At 40.1% G+C, this 21,018-nt stretch overlaps 2 protein-coding genes across 7 annotated transcripts in view; both read right to left on the reverse strand.

Moving 5' to 3' along the window:
* st3gal3b (ST3 beta-galactoside alpha-2,3-sialyltransferase 3b) overlaps nt 1–11,219 on the reverse strand; it is a 36,896-nt gene extending 25,677 nt beyond the window's left edge. The window contains exons 1-2 of one of the 4 annotated variants that reach the window (XM_077616068.1): nt 10,785–11,219; nt 1,988–2,131 (exon numbers count right to left, since the gene is read on the reverse strand). In XM_077616068.1, the coding sequence (XP_077472194.1) occupies nt 1,988–2,105 (118 nt within the window). In that variant the 5' untranslated portion in view covers nt 2,106–2,131; nt 10,785–11,219. Of the gene's footprint in view, nt 1–1,987; nt 2,132–4,381; nt 4,751–10,784 lie in introns of those variants that run through there. The other 3 variants (XM_077616067.1, XM_077616069.1, XM_077616070.1) reach the window with 3 other exon arrangements.
* Nucleotides 11,220–11,546: 327 nt separating this feature from the next.
* Nucleotides 11,547–20,932, reverse strand: LOC144086211 (lysine-specific demethylase 4A-like). 3 transcript variants are annotated; one of them, XM_077616065.1, is made up of 22 exons: nt 20,887–20,932; nt 19,690–19,850; nt 19,412–19,587; nt 19,210–19,324; nt 18,836–19,029; nt 18,382–18,431; nt 18,196–18,299; nt 17,973–18,110; nt 17,666–17,892; nt 17,432–17,595; nt 16,810–17,357; nt 16,522–16,636; nt 16,178–16,356; nt 15,551–15,764; nt 15,268–15,347; nt 15,001–15,056; nt 14,728–14,836; nt 14,097–14,288; nt 13,321–13,491; nt 13,121–13,240; nt 12,520–12,612; nt 11,547–12,447 (listed from the first exon to the last, which is right to left on the reverse strand). In XM_077616065.1, exons 2-22 carry the CDS (start codon nt 19,828–19,830, stop codon nt 12,310–12,312), a joined length of 3,324 nt encoding a protein of 1,107 aa, XP_077472191.1. In that variant the 5' UTR covers nt 19,831–19,850; nt 20,887–20,932; the 3' UTR covers nt 11,547–12,309. The 3 variants fall into 3 exon arrangements, with proteins under 3 accessions (XP_077472191.1, XP_077472189.1, XP_077472190.1); XM_077616063.1 differs by having other exon boundaries at nt 20,751–20,897; XM_077616064.1 differs by lacking the exon at nt 20,887–20,932 and adding an exon at nt 20,551–20,721.
* Nucleotides 20,933–21,018: the final 86 nt, after the last annotated feature.

The following is a 21,018-nucleotide window of genomic DNA, read 5'->3' on the forward strand; positions in this document are numbered from 1 at the left end:
CACAAAGACTGAAGGGTGTGAAAAACTGCTTAATCAAATACTTCTGGCTTCAATCCAAGGTATTAAAGCACAACACTAGAACAATTCAGTATTTGCATGCTTTTATTTTTTCAAGGTTAACATCCTTTAGGGAGGTAAAACTAGCCTGAATTCCTGATACAAATAAGCCACAGTAACAGGAAATGGGAGGGGAAAAAAGCTTTTTGCAGATCAATCACGATAGCATTTGAGTACTAATCGAAAATTTCCGGGCAAGCCGAAAATAATTAGAAAAACAGTGTCTTGATAAAGAAAAGACGACATGACACACCTATTACAGCCGTTGCAAACATCTGGCTTATCTGCATTAAGCAGCTGTTAAGTGTATCTTTATCGCTGCCAACTATATTCACAAAGCCAGGATTATTGCAACTGTTTCAGTATGGGTTACAGATCAGATGGGTTTTCCTTTCCTGATACAATAGCAATAAACGTCCACCAATTCCATCCAGTAGTGAGTACACAACAGCAGTCTTTTACGCAGCATAATCTTCTAAAGCATTTTTTCCACATGAAAATATGAAGGCAGCACTTCAAGTCAATAACGAGAGAGACTGATTATTTAGAGGTGATCCTTTTTAGTGAGACAGCAAAGTTCAGACGACCAGAGTGGAAGCCAGGGGAGATTTGCCACTTTGCTCTCCGACCTTTAAAGCTAACATCTGGCAACGCAAGCCCCATGGATAGTATTAACTGACAAGTTATTTGCGTTTTCTTTTTCTATAAGCAAAATCATTAGATTAAGTCTGTTTACTCACAAATGATTACGGTTAACTCGTTGGGCAGCATTGATGATGATCGAAAAATCTGATCTGCTCTAAAAACACACTGTATTTAAATACATTGAACCCACAGCATTAACAACACTTAAACTAAGGTAATATATCAACAATATTCCTACTGTTCCAACCACTTTAAAATGTTATTTCATGAATTAATTTACTGGCTGTCGTTGACGGCGACAGACATCAAGGGCATTGAAATCTTATCACTAACTGAGTGCTATGCCAGTACTACTTCTTTATTCATATTTTGCTGTGTTTTTCATTGTTTTCTGAAAAATGGCTCAAACAGGCACCAGCAATTTTGTTGCTGGGTGAACGAAAATACATCACGATGTCCAAATGTCATGCACAAATCATTTGTTACTCAGAAGCAAAGATAATTTTTTAAATCACCCTGGGTGCATTTGCGTGGAAAAATGGCAGTAAGGGAGGAAACATTCCTTATTAATCCTTTAACTAATCCAAAGTAGTTAAGCCTTCAAATCGAGAACTCCTGCCCTATAGGGAAAACATAGGGCCAGTCGGAAGACATTTGGGGCAGAATGTTAATTTAGGCTAAAGAAAAAACACTTATAGACATTACATTAAAAAATAAAAAAAGTTCAAGAGTAATCTAAAAGCCTCCTCTGCAGGTTATCAATAGCAGTTTAAAAAAATAGCCTTGGAAAGCCATTAGCTGTGATAATTTAGTTTCTATTTAACAGGCATAAACATAGATAATCCATTGGGTTACAAAGTATTCCAAATAATCACCTATATTTATTCTAACAGCCCTAATCAGAGAAATGCATTTCAGTCCTTTAAATCAGTCAATTGTGACTCTTCTGTTCACGATTGAATTTGTCTTGAACCAAGCTAGGGATTCATATTTACGAGCGGAAATATCGAAAGTCATTTCCTGTTGGCAGTTGCAAAGCCACAGGAAACAGAACCTTTCTTGCGCAACTTATTCGGTGCTTGTACCTCAGTTAGCACAACAAAACCCACACTAATGAGTTGAATGAATAGGACGTAAAAGAAGACACCAGACTGAAACACATGGACGACGGTCAATCAACATCCAGTGGGAAACGAGCAATCTCAAACAAAACAGAAAGAAAATGGCGAGAGGCTTCAAATATGAAGTGAGGATACATACAAGTCAGAACAAAGCTGTGACTTACGTGGCTTCTGGCCCCATACGTTTAGATGTAGCTTCCCTGATGAGTAGTAAATAAAGACGAGGACCAGCATGGGACAGAGGATGAACACCAGCTTGTGTGTGGGCTTCATAGTCTTCATTCTAATGGCACTATCCAGGTCATCACCTGCACAACAAACTTATTTCATTTTCTGAAACTCAATGGTAAAGTAATACGGTAATCCCTCGAATATCACAGTTAATGTAGACCAGACATGGCCGCGATAATCCAAAAATCGCAAAGTAGGGTCACCTATTATAACTTTTTTTTCCTTCAGTGCTGAGTCGTAGTAGCGAGAGAATGGCTTCCGCTTACGAGTTTCAGCATGTATTTTCACATTTATGAACTTAAAGAAATAATAATAATATAGCAGAAGAAAAAAATCACAAAATAGTGAATTCGTCATAAGTGAAGACACGATAATCGAGGGATTAGTGCACAATGGTCACAACAAAAAATTGTTGACATAAAAGCCAGATCATCAGGAAAAGAAAAGCTATTATTACAAGGAGGAATGAAGGTAATGTCACGAACAAATAGCCGAAACATTTTTTTTGTCAACCCAATGATCCAGTCCCATCACATTTTTAACCATTTGGCTCCCCGATGCTGTGACAATATATGCTTCCGAAAAATTGCATTTTACTTCCAACCTTCCATTTTCTTCCTTTGCATAATTCATTGATTTTGTGGAGACCACTTCCCATTCAAATATACCAAAATTAACTTTGAGTTAATTCACATATTCATTAAGAATATTTTTTTCACAGAAAATAAATGAGCTTTTTGTAGTTTAAAAGCCAAAAAAGTCCAGTAAAATGTTCTTCCACATTTGTCTTATGTTTACATTCGAACAGCTGTCTAGCAGAGGGTGCTTATTTCTTTAAGCTGGTGAAAGATGGCAGCACCTGACGGACTCTAAACATCATGTGCCCATGATTTTCTTTAATGTCTTGAAATAGAAGGGGAATTTAATGAATAATTGGAGTGCAAATCCTACATAATGCACCTTGGGTTCTCAATGGTTAACCAAGGACAGCATATTGGCAGACTGCACAAATAAATCTGCAGCTCATTCTGGATGTGACATCATCTTTTGCTTGGAGTATTTTTAGTGGCTAGAACAAAGGTAGCTGAGTTAGTAAGGAATTGGGAATCTATTTTTAATCCTTAAGCATTTTCAGTCACTTTTTAATGGATTTTCATCAAAACAATATACATCACTTTACTGTAGTATTTTATAAAACCTTTAAATATCTTTTGCCCACTAGTGTCCCACTATCCCTAAAAGGGTGCACAGAATTATTGAACAAGCATATCCCTATTTTTTTGTTAATCATTTTCTGTGATTGATTATCCTCAAATGCCAATCCAATTTAATCAAAAGTTGACACTAGACTTTTGAACCCTTTAGTAAGTACCCCAAGTAAGTAACTATATCTGCCTCACTACGAAATTTTAAAACTCAGTTATTATTATAAATCCTTGTATTTATATATTCTTTATACATAATTATAAATACATTTATAAACTTATACCATGAGAACGGTGAAAAATAACAACAGAAGGAATAAAAGTACACTGCTTAAGCCCCAGGTATCAGTCAAAATTGTTAAAAAATATATATTTCTTTCTTTCATAGTATTTGACTCCTTGTATTCCATTGAAGGCAATAGAAATTCATTTAAACTGAGCGGACTCATTTTTCAGTACCATTGACGGCGCAAAACGTCGAATCAATTTTCTAACGCCACCAACAGCAGTGAACGAGTTCACCAGAAAAAATAAACACATAAGATGAGTTTACTATTTATTCTTGTGTCACATTCTTCAAAAGCAGAAACACCACAATTTAAAGCGCCTCCAAAACGAGAAGAAACGCCACCGATTATGTCTGAACAAACATAACGGAACTTTACAGTCCCCCAGCACAACACGTCAGCTTCTCTCCATCACGCCGCAAACCGGAAAAACTGCCATGATTAATGACGCCTTAATAATATTTAAGTCAGAAGAACCTCGGGGCTACCAAAACGAGACTTTCTGTCTTGCTTTTTGCAGCAAACGTCCGCAACCAAAATGCTAGCTTCACCATGCTAACCGAGGCAATGAGCCTCCATAGTAGTCGCCAGGCCTGCGATAACAACCACAATGTGGCCGCAATGCTTCAATCACAAACCGGCCAGGTGCACGAAGAAACAACCTGGCCTAAGGAATTTCACTTTTCATTAAAAAAATAGATTAAAATTAAAAATAATAATAATAATACACTGTAAAAAGGTGATGTAAAACCCCAAATTCGCCACAACCCCCTCCCAAATCACGTTTTAAAAAGCCAGTGTTGATTCTAGTTCCCCATAAAAAGAATGCATTTACCTCGTCTCCTCCTTCAAAGCCTTTCGCTTCTTTAAGACCGATATCCTAATGGTTGTAATGGATGGGATGATAAAACGAGCGTGTTCCTTTTCCCCTCCAGGCCATGACGGTGAAACCCGAGAAAGTAACCCGAGGGAGCAAGAAAAAGAAGAATGCTGCGTGGCTGCACCGTTCGAACTTGCACACATGAAGTCGGCCAAGCGTGGAAGAAGCAAGCCGGGGGAAGATTGGCGTCCACCCCCCGGAGTAGCGGCGACACTGTCCGTCACCGTCGCTCACATCAAGCGTCTCGGGAAATGAAGGAGTTAGCAAGAGAACCACCTCCTCTTTTTCATTCTTCTCCCAACCCCTTCTTCCTCTTTCGTTCTTCTCCTCCTCCTCCAATGACTGGCTCTTCGTCTGGGGAGGGGGCTTAACACGGTGCGACCCTCACTCAAATTCTAAGCATATTGGATTTTTGTTTGGATTTTTTTTTGCACGTTATAAAGAAAAAATATAAGAAAAACTAAGCAGATAAATGATAAAGTCGGACAAGATCATTGCGACAATAATAGTCAAGACGACAATAATAATAACAGAATTTCCTCAGTAGGCTGAAGCAGTGCATTATTTAAACATATAGTACATCCTTCTCCAGTTCTGAATTAATAATCAGTCAGTCATTTTCATAGACCCATATTTACAAAAGTGAATAACCCTATCAATGATATGGAAAATACCCTAAATAAATTAGTCAATTGACAGATCATTTGTGAAAGCACCATATGTACCAAATATTTACATAAATTTTCATTTTAGAGCATATTAAGTTCTATTATTCCAGAAATTGTGTTTAAATCTCACTATTTTTTTCCACGTAATGTCCCGTATTATTTTATTGTGTCTTCTTTTTTGGAAATATTTGAAGATATCTATGTTTTACTACTATTTACACTGTAAAGCGCACCTCCATTTCATTGTACAATTGTGCAATGCCAATAAAGGCATCCATTCATTCAATTTTAAGTGCTACTCTAACAACCAGTGAGCAACAGTGCAAGTTACTAAACTAACTTGTAATGACTTGTATACAATGGAAAGACTTGCATTTTGATCGATATCTAGACCAAACCAGTTGCGACAAAATCCTTTCCAGTGACAACTTTATCTATGTGGAACCTTTGCGGCCTGTTGTTTTTGTCATTTGTCTTGTGTTATTGTAGTCGCCTCATTGAGTAACATTTAAACAAAAATAAAAAATAAAAACAGACGGTGGCAATATGTTGGGTGAGTCTAGGTGTGGTGGCTTCTACATGCCATCTGGCTTGACAGCAAAATGTATTTGCTGAAGAAAAAATGGAGTTTCGCTCATAGACTGATAAGGTAAAAATGTTAAGACGGGTATGAAACAAAGTCTGCCACAAAAAATGATACTCAATTAACCCTTTCAAGGAATGTGGTACCTACAAGTGAGCAAGTGACTCGGGTCATTAAAAAGATGTCCAATCTATTTTGACAGAGAGTGGTGAATTAAATTGGTGAATTAAACATGTGACACGTTTTTACAGTATCGTGTGGCAAATACCTCCACGCACACAAATCCATAGCGCTATTTGTCACAGATCGCTTAACTGGGTTCAATTCCTATTAACGGCGATGACATAAAGAGGACCGAGTTACAAGAGCCTAAGGGCGATCAAGGAGACGGGAGCCAGTCTTCCACATTTGCGTGTGGCACAGAAGCAAGCTGATCTATAAATATTCAATCAAGCCGGAAACATAATCTGTTCAGCCACTCTTCTCCATTTTGCAGATTGTCCACCATCCACCAGCACAAACCAGACAAACAGCACATACAAACATGGATGGACTACAAACAAAACAAAAAAATCAGTGAATAAAAGCAATAAAGTACAAATATTTGACGAGAAATTTGTCAAAAATTTTGGGATTCCATTGTATTTAAATGAGAACCCTATTAAGGGATAAATAAAGTTCATTTTGTGCCCTAAAAAGTTATAAAATAATGTCTTTTGAATGATTTTTTTTGTAGATATTACTGCTTCCATATCCTGCGTGAGCCAAGTCATTGTAGAATATATATCAAAAATCGAAAATATTTCATCCTACCTAGAGTTTTAAATAATTTCAAATTATTACTGCATCTGTTAATCTACCGCAATTTCTTATCTCGGATAACTTAACTTGTCTGTTAATGGTAGATAAGGCTGATTGGTAGCGACCACAAATAACTAACGCCTCAAAGTACAAACTGTGAGTGACTGATAAATTCCTCTTTACTGCACCGTGGTAATTTATTGGTGCGATTACGCAGGATTGATGAGATTATGACAATGGTTCGCTGAGTTTCAAATGTCAAGTAGCGCTAGTTTTAGCACGAGTGTTGCAGCCCTTGCCTCGCCGTTGTGGAATTGTGTAATTAGAGGCTAGGTGTGTTTTTGTGTGCTGATACTGGCATTTAAGTGGGAAGCCAAGACGGAACCTTGACAACCTCCCCACCCCCACCCCCTTTCATCCTTGTTTGTCCGGATACGAGTGTTTGGTTGGCGATATTCTGGATGAAACACACTTGGCGGGACAGCTTGGCTACACGTTTGGTGGAGCATTTTTGGATCATTCAAATACAAATTATTGGGGGTAAAATATGTGCTGGCCACATCTAGTGCTGCAATTGGATGTCAAATGAGGGGACGCAAAATATCCTCCCACGAGCCGCCATTAACCCTTGGGCCTCATGTTTAAGACCACTGCTAACAATAATTTTCTATATGGACGGGAAAAACCCAAAGTCGAGTTGCTTGAGAGTAGCATGTAGCGGATGAGCACATTATTATTAATGTATGGAGGTTATTGGGGCTGCTTTGTAACTCATGGCCTGGCCGTGTTGTTATTACACAAGACAGGTGGTACAGACAGTCATAAGAAGAGATGAAACTATGTCTAAATTTAAACTTAAATATCATGATTAGCAAAATTTTAAAGCAGAAAATGGGTGTAAGGGAACGTCTTACCGGTGCATGATTTTGTTGGGCCTTTTGTTACTGCAAAATGCCAGAAGTTGAAATGATCGTCTTCAATAATGAAAGAACATGTCTCAAAGTACGTGTTTGGGTCTACAGTGGTACCTCGACATACAATCTTAATCCGTTCCGGGACTGAGATCGTATGTCGAGCTTTTCGTAACTCGAGCGGACATTTCCCATTGAAATGAACTAAAAACAAATTAATTTGTTCCAACCCTCTGAAAAAAACACCAAAAACAGGATATTGGATTGGAAAAAAACGTTTTATTTCTTCTATTTCGCCATCTATTAACAAAGTAACACATAACTAGTGGTTTAATAGTAATAAAATGTGTTTAAGAGAAGTAAAATTAGACGCATTTCGCGGAGGGTAGAGACAGCGATATCGGCCTATCGTTGTTGTGTGCACGAGGATACTTCATTACCCAGAAAGCCCTCTTTTTGTCCGCGCATGCGCGTTGTGCGTTTCCTGGTCGAAACTCGTCTGAATAAATCGTTCAGTGCTCGTAGATAGATATCTGTTATACATGAAAGAGATACGGCAAAAAAGACAGTGAACTACAATGATAAACAGCCTCTCATGTCATGGCCACCTGGCTTGGTCGCATCTCGAAATTTTGATCGTATCGCGGGCAAATTATTCGATCAAAATTTTCGTCGTACCACGAACTGATCGTAGGTCGAGGTACCACTGTTTAACTGTGAAATAATCTTAAGTAAACAAAGAATGTTTCAATACGTGTCACAGCCTTTATCCGTGTCACAGCCCTGCATCTTTGTCAGAGACTTTGTATGTCACGCAATCTTGTCCTAATTAAACTGTTGATGCACAAAGCGGAGTCGGAGATTGGAAAGCGGAAACAGTCGAAGATTGACCAGAGTCTTACGCAGTCTGTTCTCTCTCTGTGCTCTCCTTCTGCAGAAGCGTCAAAATCTCACTCATCCGTCTTGGCGTGCTTACTTGTGTTCGACCTTGTTGAATGTTCATCGTGGACCGGACAATAACTTCAAGATTCAAACGCAAGGGGAGTTAGGAGTAAGATGACAGTGACACGCCAGGAAGCTGATTTGACGCCCCCTTAAGGATTTTCAGTTGCTGGCTCCAAAATAATTCCTGTTTTTGTTCTAGGACCTTATCTGTCACCCCAGTGATACTCTAATCTTGGCAGGCCTCAATATTAGGAACAAACATTCCCACATGAGACATTCCTGTGCGTCAATGCTCGCCGAGAATACCTCTTGGCTTGTTTGTTGACCATATCGAACCAGGCCTTGGCTTCACGTAAATGTGGTCGGGTTTGCTTGGCGTCCAAAAAGTCACCCGGGGGGGCGTGGAGGTCAAAGTTCCCTCTGTACACACCGGTCAACTAGCAACAGACAATCTAAATCAACACTGTTTTCGTTAAAAGTAGCCATGAAAGAAGTTTTCTTTATGTTCAGCAACTGTAAATTTTAATTCATTCACTGCCACTGATACAAAAAAACATTAAAAAAAAAGTTATTTACTGTTTCATTACTCTGGGCATTACAATTTAGATATAAATGTGCATTGGTACTAAAATGACTGCAAATATTCTGTTTCTATGTAAAAGTAAAATTGTTTTTCCACAGAAAAATCATAGTATTTGCAAATATATAATTTTCATTAAGAGAATTACCTACTCTCACCAAGCATGACAGATTTTTTTTTACAATCGTCTAATTTAAAATTGTTATATTTCTAAAATGAATAAAACATTTTAAATAAAAAAATATATTTTAAAAAGAACCAGAATTTGTTCTCATTTTAAAAAGAGTAACAGCCATTCTTAAGAATCTGGGTCATCATCATAATCATCATCATCATCACAGTAGTGCCTAACAAATGTGGCTTTTAATATTTTGCTTTAGGGCAATCGCTTATAGCCACGCATGAGCAGAATCTTCTTTGTTTTTTGTTAACAGATTGAAGACTAATTGTATTCTTTCAGACACAAGACCGCACAGGCTCCATCCCTCGTGATGGAGCGGACTATAAAACTTTGGGGGGACCCTGAGGCTTCATGGCTGATATCTGTGGCAGCTTAATGTAGTGGTAATGACAGAAAAGCACATTAATAGTACGGTACAGGAGATGTGTTTGGTTTCGTATGTCTGTCTTTCGGTCTAGATTTGAGTTGACTCAAGAACAAATAAAGCGATTAGCAAACTTGCAGGATATGTTTGTCCTGTGACATGAAAGAGATAGCATTTTGGGGTGATGAGGTCAAAGGCCACACAGCTCAGAAAAGCAATTTCACAATAGGAGGAGATTCTCAAACTTGGAGGATATTTTCTAACATGAAATGGAAGAGAGACAGTAACATTGCAACGCTCAAGAAAACATTAAAGCGGGTGCAAGTGGAAAGGCTAATGTTTAGCTTTGACACGTGTTATTTGCTAATCGGTCATTGAGATGATCGAGTTCCAGGAAAGGCGGATGGGCTTCATATATTTATTGTAGTTACTTATCTTGACAAGTATATTTGCTAAAAAGATATCTCTACTCTTGTACAAATAGTGGAATCATTTATTTTTATCACAAGGCAATCCTTTGGAGAATTATGCATAAATAATTACTGGAAATATCGGCTTTTATTGACTTTTTTCTCCACTATTACACATAAAAATTTAATTCTTTGTGATTCCACCAGGAGAAAGATCTTAAAAAAGGTTGTTCATCCCTTTAAATCAGGGCTGTCCAAACTACAGCAGATATTTCAACAGGGTTTTGTCAATTTTCATTTTCACGGCACTTGACATAAATAGAAAGACAAAAAAGAACAAATGTGTCAAATCATTCCTGGCTATTTCATAATATACACAGCTGCTTGTGGGTTTATATCATTTCATTGTCAAATTTAAGTGTACCATTGTGTGCTCGGTGAATACACTTTGTTTGATAAACAACACTGCAGCTCCTTCAAATTAGACACCAAAAGCACAAAGTAACACGAGCCCTGTAACTTGAGCTCGACGCGACTGGTTTGTGACGGCTGCGGACACAAAAGACGACGACCATAAACCTAGAGGTGAAACCGGGGGAGGCGCACCTGTGTTGTCTTTGACAAAGCTGAGGGATTATCTGGGTACACACAATGGGGGTGTATTGTACCTACATCCTTGATTAGAGACTATCATGTGAATCAAGTCCTTTTTGACAGGTAAGACCAAACACACTGAAAGCATGTCAGGTGAGGTGTTGAGTCATCATAAACCACTGTGTACACAACAGTTTGGATGTGAACCGTTTTTTTGAAAACTGGTTTAAAAGCCGAGAACTATGCTGTTTTTCTGAATACGAAATAATATATATAAAGCATTTTAGCTCAAAATAATTGGGAATAATTTGGGGTCGTTACCTTGGTCTGATGACTTGAATGGAAAGTCCCTCAGAATGAAGCCTTGAATTAAAAGAATAAACAAGTGGGATTTTTTTACTCCTTTGGCTTTTTCACTCTTGGATCCTCGTTAGCAGTTAGTCCCAGTGTGATGAAAAGTTGTGACCTAATGTGAAGTTTTTGGGAAAAAATGAGTCACTGTAGAAATGGGACGCTTGCTGAACTGAACTGACATTGGCATATTTTAACCCCTCTGAAGCAGAGGTTTGAGGAGAATGGTTTTGCACTTGTGGACAGGGTTGACAGCGCCTGTGTCGTTAACCCTGCAAAATAGGAGATCCGACTTGCTGTCATGATTGTCAGTCAAAAGCTGGACTGCAGGGAGGGGAGGTGATTGGCCAAGGGGCTGGTATTAGTTTCTCCTCTCAATTTTGACTCTTTATATTTCAAGCAAAAAATAAATCCGCCATAAAGCAAAGAACATGAGGGCGCAACTGACTGACATCATCTTTTGGATTTACCAGTCGATCGCGATTGACATATTGGGCGCCTCTTTTATGATCTCTGCTATGAGGGCAAGTATTTACTTAGATTAATAACATCCCGCTGCAGTCATTAAACAGCTATGTGTGCTGTTCTTTAGAATCCACAACGTTAACAGTTCAGATAACTATTGGCCTTTTTGTTAAAACAGAAGCAAGTTAAGGTCAAATTTCATCATCATATTGACCGCAGGTATGCTTCATTTGCTTTTCTTATCCCAAATTTGACTCGAACAGTGGAGACGTTGCAAAGAGAAACATGGTGGTACTTTATTTTAAGATTGCTGTTCATCAGGAACTGAACTTCTACCTTTTTAATTGAATCGTATTTGATTACTAGAGCTAACAGTCACCAGACAAAAAAAAAGCTCGGTGAGAATGTGATTCCACAGACAATCCTCAAAAAAAAAAAATTAACAGTGTGCCTGAAAACCTACTACCGTCATAATAAATATAAATACATCTGAGGTTTTCTACAGGTTGCGAAAAAGGACAAAAATAGTTTCTTTCCTCAAACGTAAATCGAGCGTGCAATTTGTTTCCTGTGTCAAAATAACCCACAAATTTTACCTGGGGAAATAAGGCTCGAAAAAAAAAAATCAGAAATTTTCACAGCAGCCGGGTGAGATGCTGAAGGAAACAAATTAGAGGTATGAAATAAACATTTCAGGCTTGTTGACACATTGTTAGGTTTCATAATTTGGGTAAATGCAATGTCATAGTTGAAAAGAGTTACCGGAGTGTTTTGGGAGGGAAAAAAGTGACAAAATGGCTTCTGAGGTGCTTATAAAAGAAGGAGGGAAAAATGTTGCCTTAATAAGTAGTCTGACTTTCTTGATCACTAGCTGATGGCTTCTTCCACTCGCTCCAAAATAAATTAAGCATACGGAAATCCACAGATAAAGATATGAAAAGAGCGTGATTCAAAGCACATCAAAGTCATTGAAAGTCCCAGCCGTACTTGAAATATGAAGCGGAAGAAAAGGTAGGACAAATCGCTGCCGTCACTCCATGATGGCCCGATAAATGACAGGCTCGATGTAGTCTTCTCTGTAACGGGAGTTGATGACGCGTTGTCGTTTGGAGTTCTGTTTGACGTCGTCCTGTGAGAAGATTTCGAAGCGCATGTCCGACGCCACAGACTGCAGAGGAAAACGAACCAGAGATTGTAGCCCGTTAAATTGACACGTGACACGAATGGGGAAAGGCCTCACCAGTCGAGATTTGACCCGTTTGGGTAAATCTTCGTCTAAGGTGTACACGTCCTCACGCTTGACGGAAATTTGGGATTCGTCTTCAAATTCCACCTGAGAAAACATGTGCACTTTAATCATTAAGCCTTTGGACAAACAGACCTGGCTACAAAATGTCTCAAATAATATTTTACCATTGAAATAAGCTTTCAGCCTTTCATGCACAAACTGGTTTTTTTTCTTTTCTTTTTCTCTACAATGTGTTCTCAAAGTTGCAAGCATTTTGCGATTGACCCCTAAGTACACTTTACCGGAAATACCAAAAGATAAAAATAAAGATTAACAAAGCACAAAAAAGGAGAAGTTGAAACATAAATGAACAGAGGACTGTGCTGAACCTGCTTCATTTGACTGGACTACATTAACTGAACTTTAAGTTGTAATGTGTAGGCATTATTGGTTGCATTGGGATTTCTTTTGCTCAAAGGAATTCAGTTTATTTATAAGCCCGGCGGGCTGCTAGATTATTATTTTTTGACTACCTTACTCAGGAAAGTTATGCCACTAGCATTGTGATTTTTCATCACGCGATGTGACCAGAGGACTCTTTCGGGTAACATACCAGGTACATTGGAATTGAGTGAGACGCCACAAACTTGCCCCCGTAGATCAGGCCGTCGGTCCACCGGACCGACACAGCAGCGCCCTCTGCAGGCGGTCCAAGTCGAACACAGTCCCGGTTCTGGAGAGAAAAAAGGGACGGAGGGTCAATATGGACTGATGGAATGTAGACAGCAGAAATGATTTATAACAGTTGCTAACCTCGATGTCTTCTGGGAAGAGGTTGTCACTGTATGAACCGTCATCAAACCCCACTTCGTAGAAGGTGGCGGTGGTCAGGCCCACCACCTCGCTGTGGTAGTAACGTCCGTTTCGGTATTTACAGATCACCCTCTGTCCCACTGCCAGTTCTCTCATGGAGTCTTTGTTACGCTGAGGACCACAAGAAGATTAGTGATTGGCTCCCATTGATGGAGCTAGACATCCAGTCTTTTAAGACTAGGGGATGTTAGCAGGTCATGATCACTGTCAGGCCTCCCAGTCAGAATGGATTGGACGTCTCAATGGCCCTGATGAGCATTCGCAGCCATTCCTCTTTGTTTAAATTGGTTAGATGTCTATAGTTGTCAGTGGTAGGTTAATATAGGACTTTTACTCATGCAGGCAGAATTACAGGCCAGCAGTTTTAGTTATGGTTTATAAAATAAAATAAAAACTCCAGGTACTTTGAATTTTTGTATCTTTTATCAACCAATATATTAACAAAAAGAGGGGAATTCAACAGTGTCTGTCTGTAATATTTTTTTCTGAAATACTAGTTGCCTTTTTCTTTCACTTTTCACAAAACATGAAGCTGTAGTGTTTGGTGTCTTTTACGCAAATATGACTGAATAAATCCATTTAAAATGACTCGAGACACCGGAATTGAAATGCGGCAACCCCCCAGAATACACACACACACACTACACTTTACCTTGTGTCGTCATGTTTGTAACTGCTGGAAGACAAAAGCGACATTTCCACTAACATTTGCCTACCTCAATGATGGTGGGCGTTTTGTGCCGGGGACAGGTGATGAAAACAATGAATGGCCAGTCGTCCGGGTGCATGAGGACACCGGCGGCTTGAGCGCACATGGGGTGGAAGGCCGTGGAGCAGCGTCCGTGGGAGCACTGCACGCAGCAGCCTGTCAACTCCCTCTTCATCCGCTTCCTGCAGAAAACGCATTTCTGCCAAACACAAAAGAGTCCCACCGAGCAGGGTTGTCAAGAGGAAAGGTTTCAAGCGGTGGGGTCGAAGAAAGGGAAGTGCGAGGGGAAGGAAAGGAGGAGAAAGGAAACGAAAGAGAAAGATTAAAAAAAAGGTTTCAAAGGAAAGTTTGGACCTAAATGAAATTTTATGGGACATTGCAAAGCTTCCTTCTATAGTGAAACTCTCATCATATACAATTGGTTATTACTTTATCTAGGTGGTGGGGCTTATTTTGACTTATGTTGTAATGCAATGTGTGTTATGCAAACTGTTTAGGACAACCATTATGATACTCTCCTTACTCATACATTCAAATCTGATGAAATTGTCAATTATTCTCACAATTCATTTTAGGATTATTGAAACCATTTTGAATAGTTGGTGCTTCCAAGTCTTCTGACAGGTTGGAACTCTTACCAGTCTAAAGCGAGGCAGTGGAATTGCAGACAGATCGATGGGACTCCGCTCTGTGATGTTGACAAAACGAGCTTCCAGCACAGTGATAGCGCACAGCACATGAACCCACCTGCCAGGCAGACAAACATGACATTGACTGAAAACAAACAGAACCATGTCCTCCGCAGGGGCAACATATGTACATTATTTAGACAAGTCAGTTCATTTGCTGGTATTGTTTTTACTGGAATTACAAGCAAAAGCTCTCATTTAAGACATTGGAGGATTACTTACTTGTCATTGTTGGCTTTCTGCAAAGCTCCACCACGGAGAGAACACAGACAGCAATCCTAGCGGGATGAAAAAGTGTCGAAACTATGAACAACCAGAAAATGCATCCTCCCCAAAATATTAAACCAGTTAAAAGGGAGTGAAATTATGAAAATCAAGACAGAGTACTGTAATAAAAGGGCCTTAATGGGCAATATTCTTACGCAAAAGGCTAGAACTTAAAAAAAATACACAGAAGCACAGCCTAATGCAGGCGCAGTGCGCACAAACCTCAAAAGTAGCATCAGCTTTGCAGCGAGCACATAGCCAGTCATCTTGTTCGGCTTCTTCTCTCGTTATACCATAGCAACCTAGGCCAGACAAAAAACATTTTTTTTCTATGACATTTCATTTACAACCATTTTTTATATAGTTCATTTGTTGGCTGTGATAGACGAACAATCCATTTGAACTGGGAACGACAGTTTGGTCGTTATCAGCACCCCCCTTAGTCCAACATGATGGGAACGTCTATTGTCGTCAACGGGACTGAAACGTGATGATTGTCCCTTACTGGAGTGCACGCGGACGCAGCACCGAGAACAGCTGAGCAGCCGGCTGGTTCCGTCCTCTGTGATGTGAGGGTTGGACAGCTGGCCTTCCCCGCTATCACTGGTCTTGTTGGTGTGCGTGTTGAAACACATTTCAGGAATGAGGGGTTTGGACCACTGGTGACCTTGGCGGTTCAACAACGTGACACTGGAATTCCTGTCACCGCCTGCCTCAGACTAAATGGAGGGGGGAAAAAACAGATTCTTCAGATTACTTGTGACTCACTTCACAAAGGTTTAAAGCAAGGTTCTCAACCTTGACAATATTTTGTGGCCACTTGCTTCATAGTGTTTGCGCGGACCTTTTTTGGTTTGTTTTTTTAAATAATCCCGACAGAAAAAGCTAGCAAAGCTGAGGCTAATGTACTTTTCCAGCGATGGTTGTCAATGTGTTAGCCAAATTCAAATCATTTAGAAACCTAAAAAAATGCCAAATCCTTTTTTTCTTGAGTCTCTTAACAGCAAATAATTTATTTTCACATTTAACTAATTAAAAATAAAATGAAAGCATAAAAACTGTTCATTTTTCAAAGAAAAAAGTAACTATTCAATTTTTATTTTACGTTTGTAATGTAAATAAATTATCTCACCAGATGGTGGGTGTAAAAAAGTAGGCAGATGGAGCAGTAAGGAGCCTGTTCGCCCATTCTTTTATTGTACTCCCACTCCACCTGGTGGTTGACAGGCCGACTCTGCCACAGCTTTGTTAAGGGCTTTGCCCATTCCTCTTTTTCCTCTTGGTCCACCACCACCACATCTTGACACACCTCTACAAAGTGCGTTGCCAGGAAAAGAAAAATGTGTTATTGAACTACTTCAATTGATTAAAAAAAACGCATCCCGTCTCTGCTACTTAGTTGTTGGAACACAGTGAAATTAGAGAATGCCAAATATGGGTGGTTTATTTGAATAATTTTAATGATAGCTGGCCTACCTTCATCACTGAATACCTCCCTGAAGAGAGGGTGGTGACGTGGAAGCTTCCGGAGCTGCTCTTGTTGCTGTTGCTTGGTGACCACCGACATGCAGTATGACTGGTCTTCTGACATCTGAGGGTGAGGAGAATATTTATCAAAGCGCAATCCTTCTGTGGACAAAACCATCTGCCCACATACGATTCACAAGTGAGTAAATTCCAAGCAAATCCCAAGAAACAATGAGCCCACAAACAAAGACGACAATTCCCAATGGCGTTTGTTAGCAATGAATTATAAATATCTACCTTTCTTTTGTTTTGGTTTTTAGGTACCTCCCCATTGTTTATCTGGGTGGGCTGCGGAACGCAGGTGGGCTCAACGTCGGCCTTCGGCGCTGCGTCGTGTACGACATAGACAGGCGTGGAAGCACTGGCCGTGTGGTCCTTCTCGGCAGAATGTTCCGTTGGATCTGGGACCAATTGGGTAGGAGATATGGCAGTTTCGGGCAGTGAGTCTGTGCTTCCCCCATCTGGTGACAGGACAAACTGTGGCTGATGCTCTCTGGCGTAGCTGTGAACCTGCAGCATTTTATGGGTCTTCTGTTTGTCCCGAGGATAAGTCTGAACTTGCAGGATGTCTTTTTGAGTGAGTGTTCGATGGAAGAGCAAGCTGGCCACCCCCATTTTACGGGACGGCGTCCCCGTTGGCGTCAGATGACCATTTTGGGATGAAAACGCGGGTGGGCGCGTCTTAGTGTAGTGAGGAGTGTGTCCGGATTCACTACTCTTGACGCCCCTGTGAAACGGATCCAGCAACGTGAGCTTCGTCGGCGTAACCACCAACTTTGGGGGGCCTGTCGACGCAATCAGTTTTGAATCAGTTAATGGGGTGGTAATCAGGAAAGCCCTAATGTTACATAAACAATACCTTTATTCCGCTTCCCATCTTGGGGTGTCATACGGGGTGGTAAAAGATTTAGTCTTGGACGCTTGGCATACAACATCATTTCGTCATCGGAGTCTTTGGGAACAACCTCTTCGGGTAACTCCAGACACACTCGGTGTCTCTTGGTCTCAATTCGATGAAGAGGACTAAGAATAAAAAAAAATCTTGAATTAAACCAGGACACTGGAGGCTTCAGTCTGACTGCATTCGACAAACCTCTTCCGCTCAATATCCTCCATGCCGCAATCCAGGGAACAACTGCTACTATTATTGTGGACCGTATCAAAGGAATCACCCAGGAACTCCTTGGCCTCCGGTGTAGGCCGGGAGTGGTCGATGGGCCCCGTATCTCGCCCTGCCAGCCACTGTTCGTAACGTTCTGGCTGGAATTTCTTAACAAACACATCCATGGAGATTTTGACCATGTCCTTGCGGCAAGAGCACTGACAGGGAAAAAAAATGAACATGAATGAATTGAATCCCCCAAAGCTTAGACCTGGCTGTGCTATTTAATTATTCTTACCAAAATAGCTTGTTTGCCATATTCTATCCACCGTTGTGTGGCAAAGTTGGTGGATTCTGCACAGTTGAATCCATGGTTGAATCCAGCGTGATAAGCATAGGGAAAAGTAACCATAAACTCGCCAGCATATTGGGTAATCTAATAGGTCATGGGGGAAAAAATATAGGTATATAAAATTGAGTTTCTTTAGCATTAGATGAGATGAAATTGACACTTTCCATACCTTTTCAAACGGAATTCCGTATTTCTTCAAAATAGAAGGCGATATTAGCGTCATTTTGTGCCGCAAAAAAGCTTCACAAGTTTGAGCACTACCGGAAAAGAAACCTACAAGAAAATAAATAAATAACGTGGGACGATTAGGATACATAAATTGAAACGTGTAGACAGTATTAATGTGATTATGTACCTTGCGCCAGACGCTCAAATCTTCTGCCGTGCTCTGGTGGGACACAGTACCTGCAGGCATCCACATTTTTCTTGACATTCAAAGTTGCTAGTACGGAGTGAGTGTTCATTTTTAAAAATTTCAAGCAACAACATTCCTCTTGCATATAGAATTTTAGCCAATACAGGGTTTCCCTTAGTGCTTTATAAGTCTGGTGGGCCGCTAGGCTTCTCTCGCATGTATTTCAGAACCGCAGTTTAACCACGTCTATTAAGCTGCATGAAATCACATTGGCAATACCTTTTAGTGCATACGTGTAAAAAAAAAAAAACTGTCCCTGTTTGCCATCACGTTGATTTGCATTGTTTTTTGTATGGTTGTTAAAAATGTATATCAAGATGGTGGCTTTTTGTAAGACTATGTTTGCAGTAGCAAGTCATAATTTCAAATCCTATGCTAATACTCCTAAAATTACCAGGATTTGGGCTCTCCGAAGTGCAAGTAATTGATACTGTAGAGGTCCATGTCCTCTGTGTGCCATGCAAAGGTGGTCTTCCACATGCCAAAATATAAGTATGGTGTATTAACACCCTCAATGGTGATACCGCTGTCAGATTCCACCGTGTCCAAAATTGTGTTTAGATGACAAATGTTCCATTCTTTGACTTCCTGGTAGAACACACAAAAATATGAAGAGTATATGTAAAGATGTAGAGTAAACATGAGGAAAACCATGCATCAAATTAGCACCACTTAATCCCTGTACTTTTTTCATGTATCATTTAAACAGACAAGGAGCATTATCATTTTGTTCAAAAATAAATACTTCAATCCTCAATATTAATTTACCGGATTGTATAGACTCCCACCGACATCGGCCCCATATATAGGAGGATTAAATGTTACATTCTTCCAATATTTCCTTTCCAGTTCATCGAAATCATCATAATGAGGGCTACAAAACCTGAAAAAAATGAACAAAAACATAAATAATTTAAAAAAACATGATAAACATGTTGATAACAAATTTTAAAAAAGGGTTAGGTCTTACTTGTCACTGTTGGCAATCTTACGGAACTCTTTAACAGACATGGATTTCTTCTGAATGTTGTACTGAGTAAAAAGACCCGATTGGCCCGTCACCACCTGCTGAATGGGTGCAGGTATCACCAAATCGTCTATGTCATCATATGACTCTCTGGGCTTCCATTCCTCTGGTGGGACCACCTTGAAAGGGGAAATCATTAGTCTAGATTTTTTGTCATAAAATAGTTATAGAGCTCATAAATGTCAGTTGAATACAATTGTTGCACAGGATCATGTACATACTTTAGCCAGTCCTGCTTTGTGTGCTCCCTGTGACTCCATATAGGCGACATAACGACTGAAATTTTTGAACTCTTCAGCAGTGGGGTAAAATGTCATAATCCCCTTGGAGCCATGGTTTAGGGGGGCCGTGTCTGACGCCATCCCCAAATCGATAGGGACTCCTGTGGACAGATGAGAGAATATTGGTCACACTTGGAAATACCTCAGTCCGTGGATGCACGAGTACCATCTTATTCTGTACATGTACTACTTTTTAATCCAATGCTTTGCGGTATGGTGGTAAAATTTAAATCGGTATCATTTCCATGATATTTATTTTTTATTACTGGCTTTTACTGCCCTTAAATTACAAACCATCAATAACATTTTATAACAAAATAGAACTGCTTCAGCATAGAAAATATAAACTGAAAACATTTCATTTTAATGTATTAATAATGGATAAAATTACATGGAAACGAACGGATTTTTATAGAGAGGAGCTGAGAATTGGGGCGTCTGTGATTGTTTCCACGAGCGTCTCTTTAACTCGACCCGAGCAGTCGGCTAATGCTAGCTCCTATGCTAACTCGTTATCCTTTACCTTTACGCATTGCAAAAAACGCTCCGCGCTCGCAGCAACGGAACACATTTGTTTTCACCGGGTTTTCATTTCATCGTATCTCACGTTCATGCAGCAAGTATGTTGACAGCGCTGCCACAATAAAGATACATTACAGTAGACACTTGACAAGGGATGCGACTATTTCGAGGAAGCCCATTTCCTCCCAGTAGCTTTACGTGAGATTGGGCGGACATGCCCGGCGCATCTTGGCCCATTCCGCAAATACATAAAAAAGGATCCATTTCCAATAAACCTACCAAAAACTGCAATTTCACTGCTTTAGGGTGAATCTCTAATTCTGAATAATTCGCCGGTCGCCCAGAAACTATCCAGCACCCCATGTAACCACCAGCCTTTAGCAGCCATAGCAAATCCGAACGTCGGAAGCTAACGTATTAGCATTTCGACTTCTAGCTTCGCCTTGCGCCAGAAGAACGCGCGACCATCCGTGACTGACCTCTTGCCTCAACACCAAATTGTCGTCAGCTGTAATGTTTTTACTTGTTAACCAATAAATCACGCGGCGAAAGACAGACAGAAGAGAGGCCAGTTTGGCAACGGAGGACGCGGAGTGGAATAGCAGTCTCCATTACCTCCGTTACGCACGCACGTCGGATGTTGTTTACCACAGCACGCACAGGCACGTACAGCCAATCGGAGACCGAGTCTACGCATTGCCAGAAGAGGGCGCTGTAGAGCCTCGATAATGTAAATCAGTTACTATA

The sequence above is a fragment of the Stigmatopora argus genome, chromosome 12 (assembly GCF_051989625.1).
Source record: "Stigmatopora argus isolate UIUO_Sarg chromosome 12, RoL_Sarg_1.0, whole genome shotgun sequence".
NCBI lineage: Eukaryota > Metazoa > Chordata > Actinopteri > Syngnathiformes > Syngnathidae > Stigmatopora > Stigmatopora argus.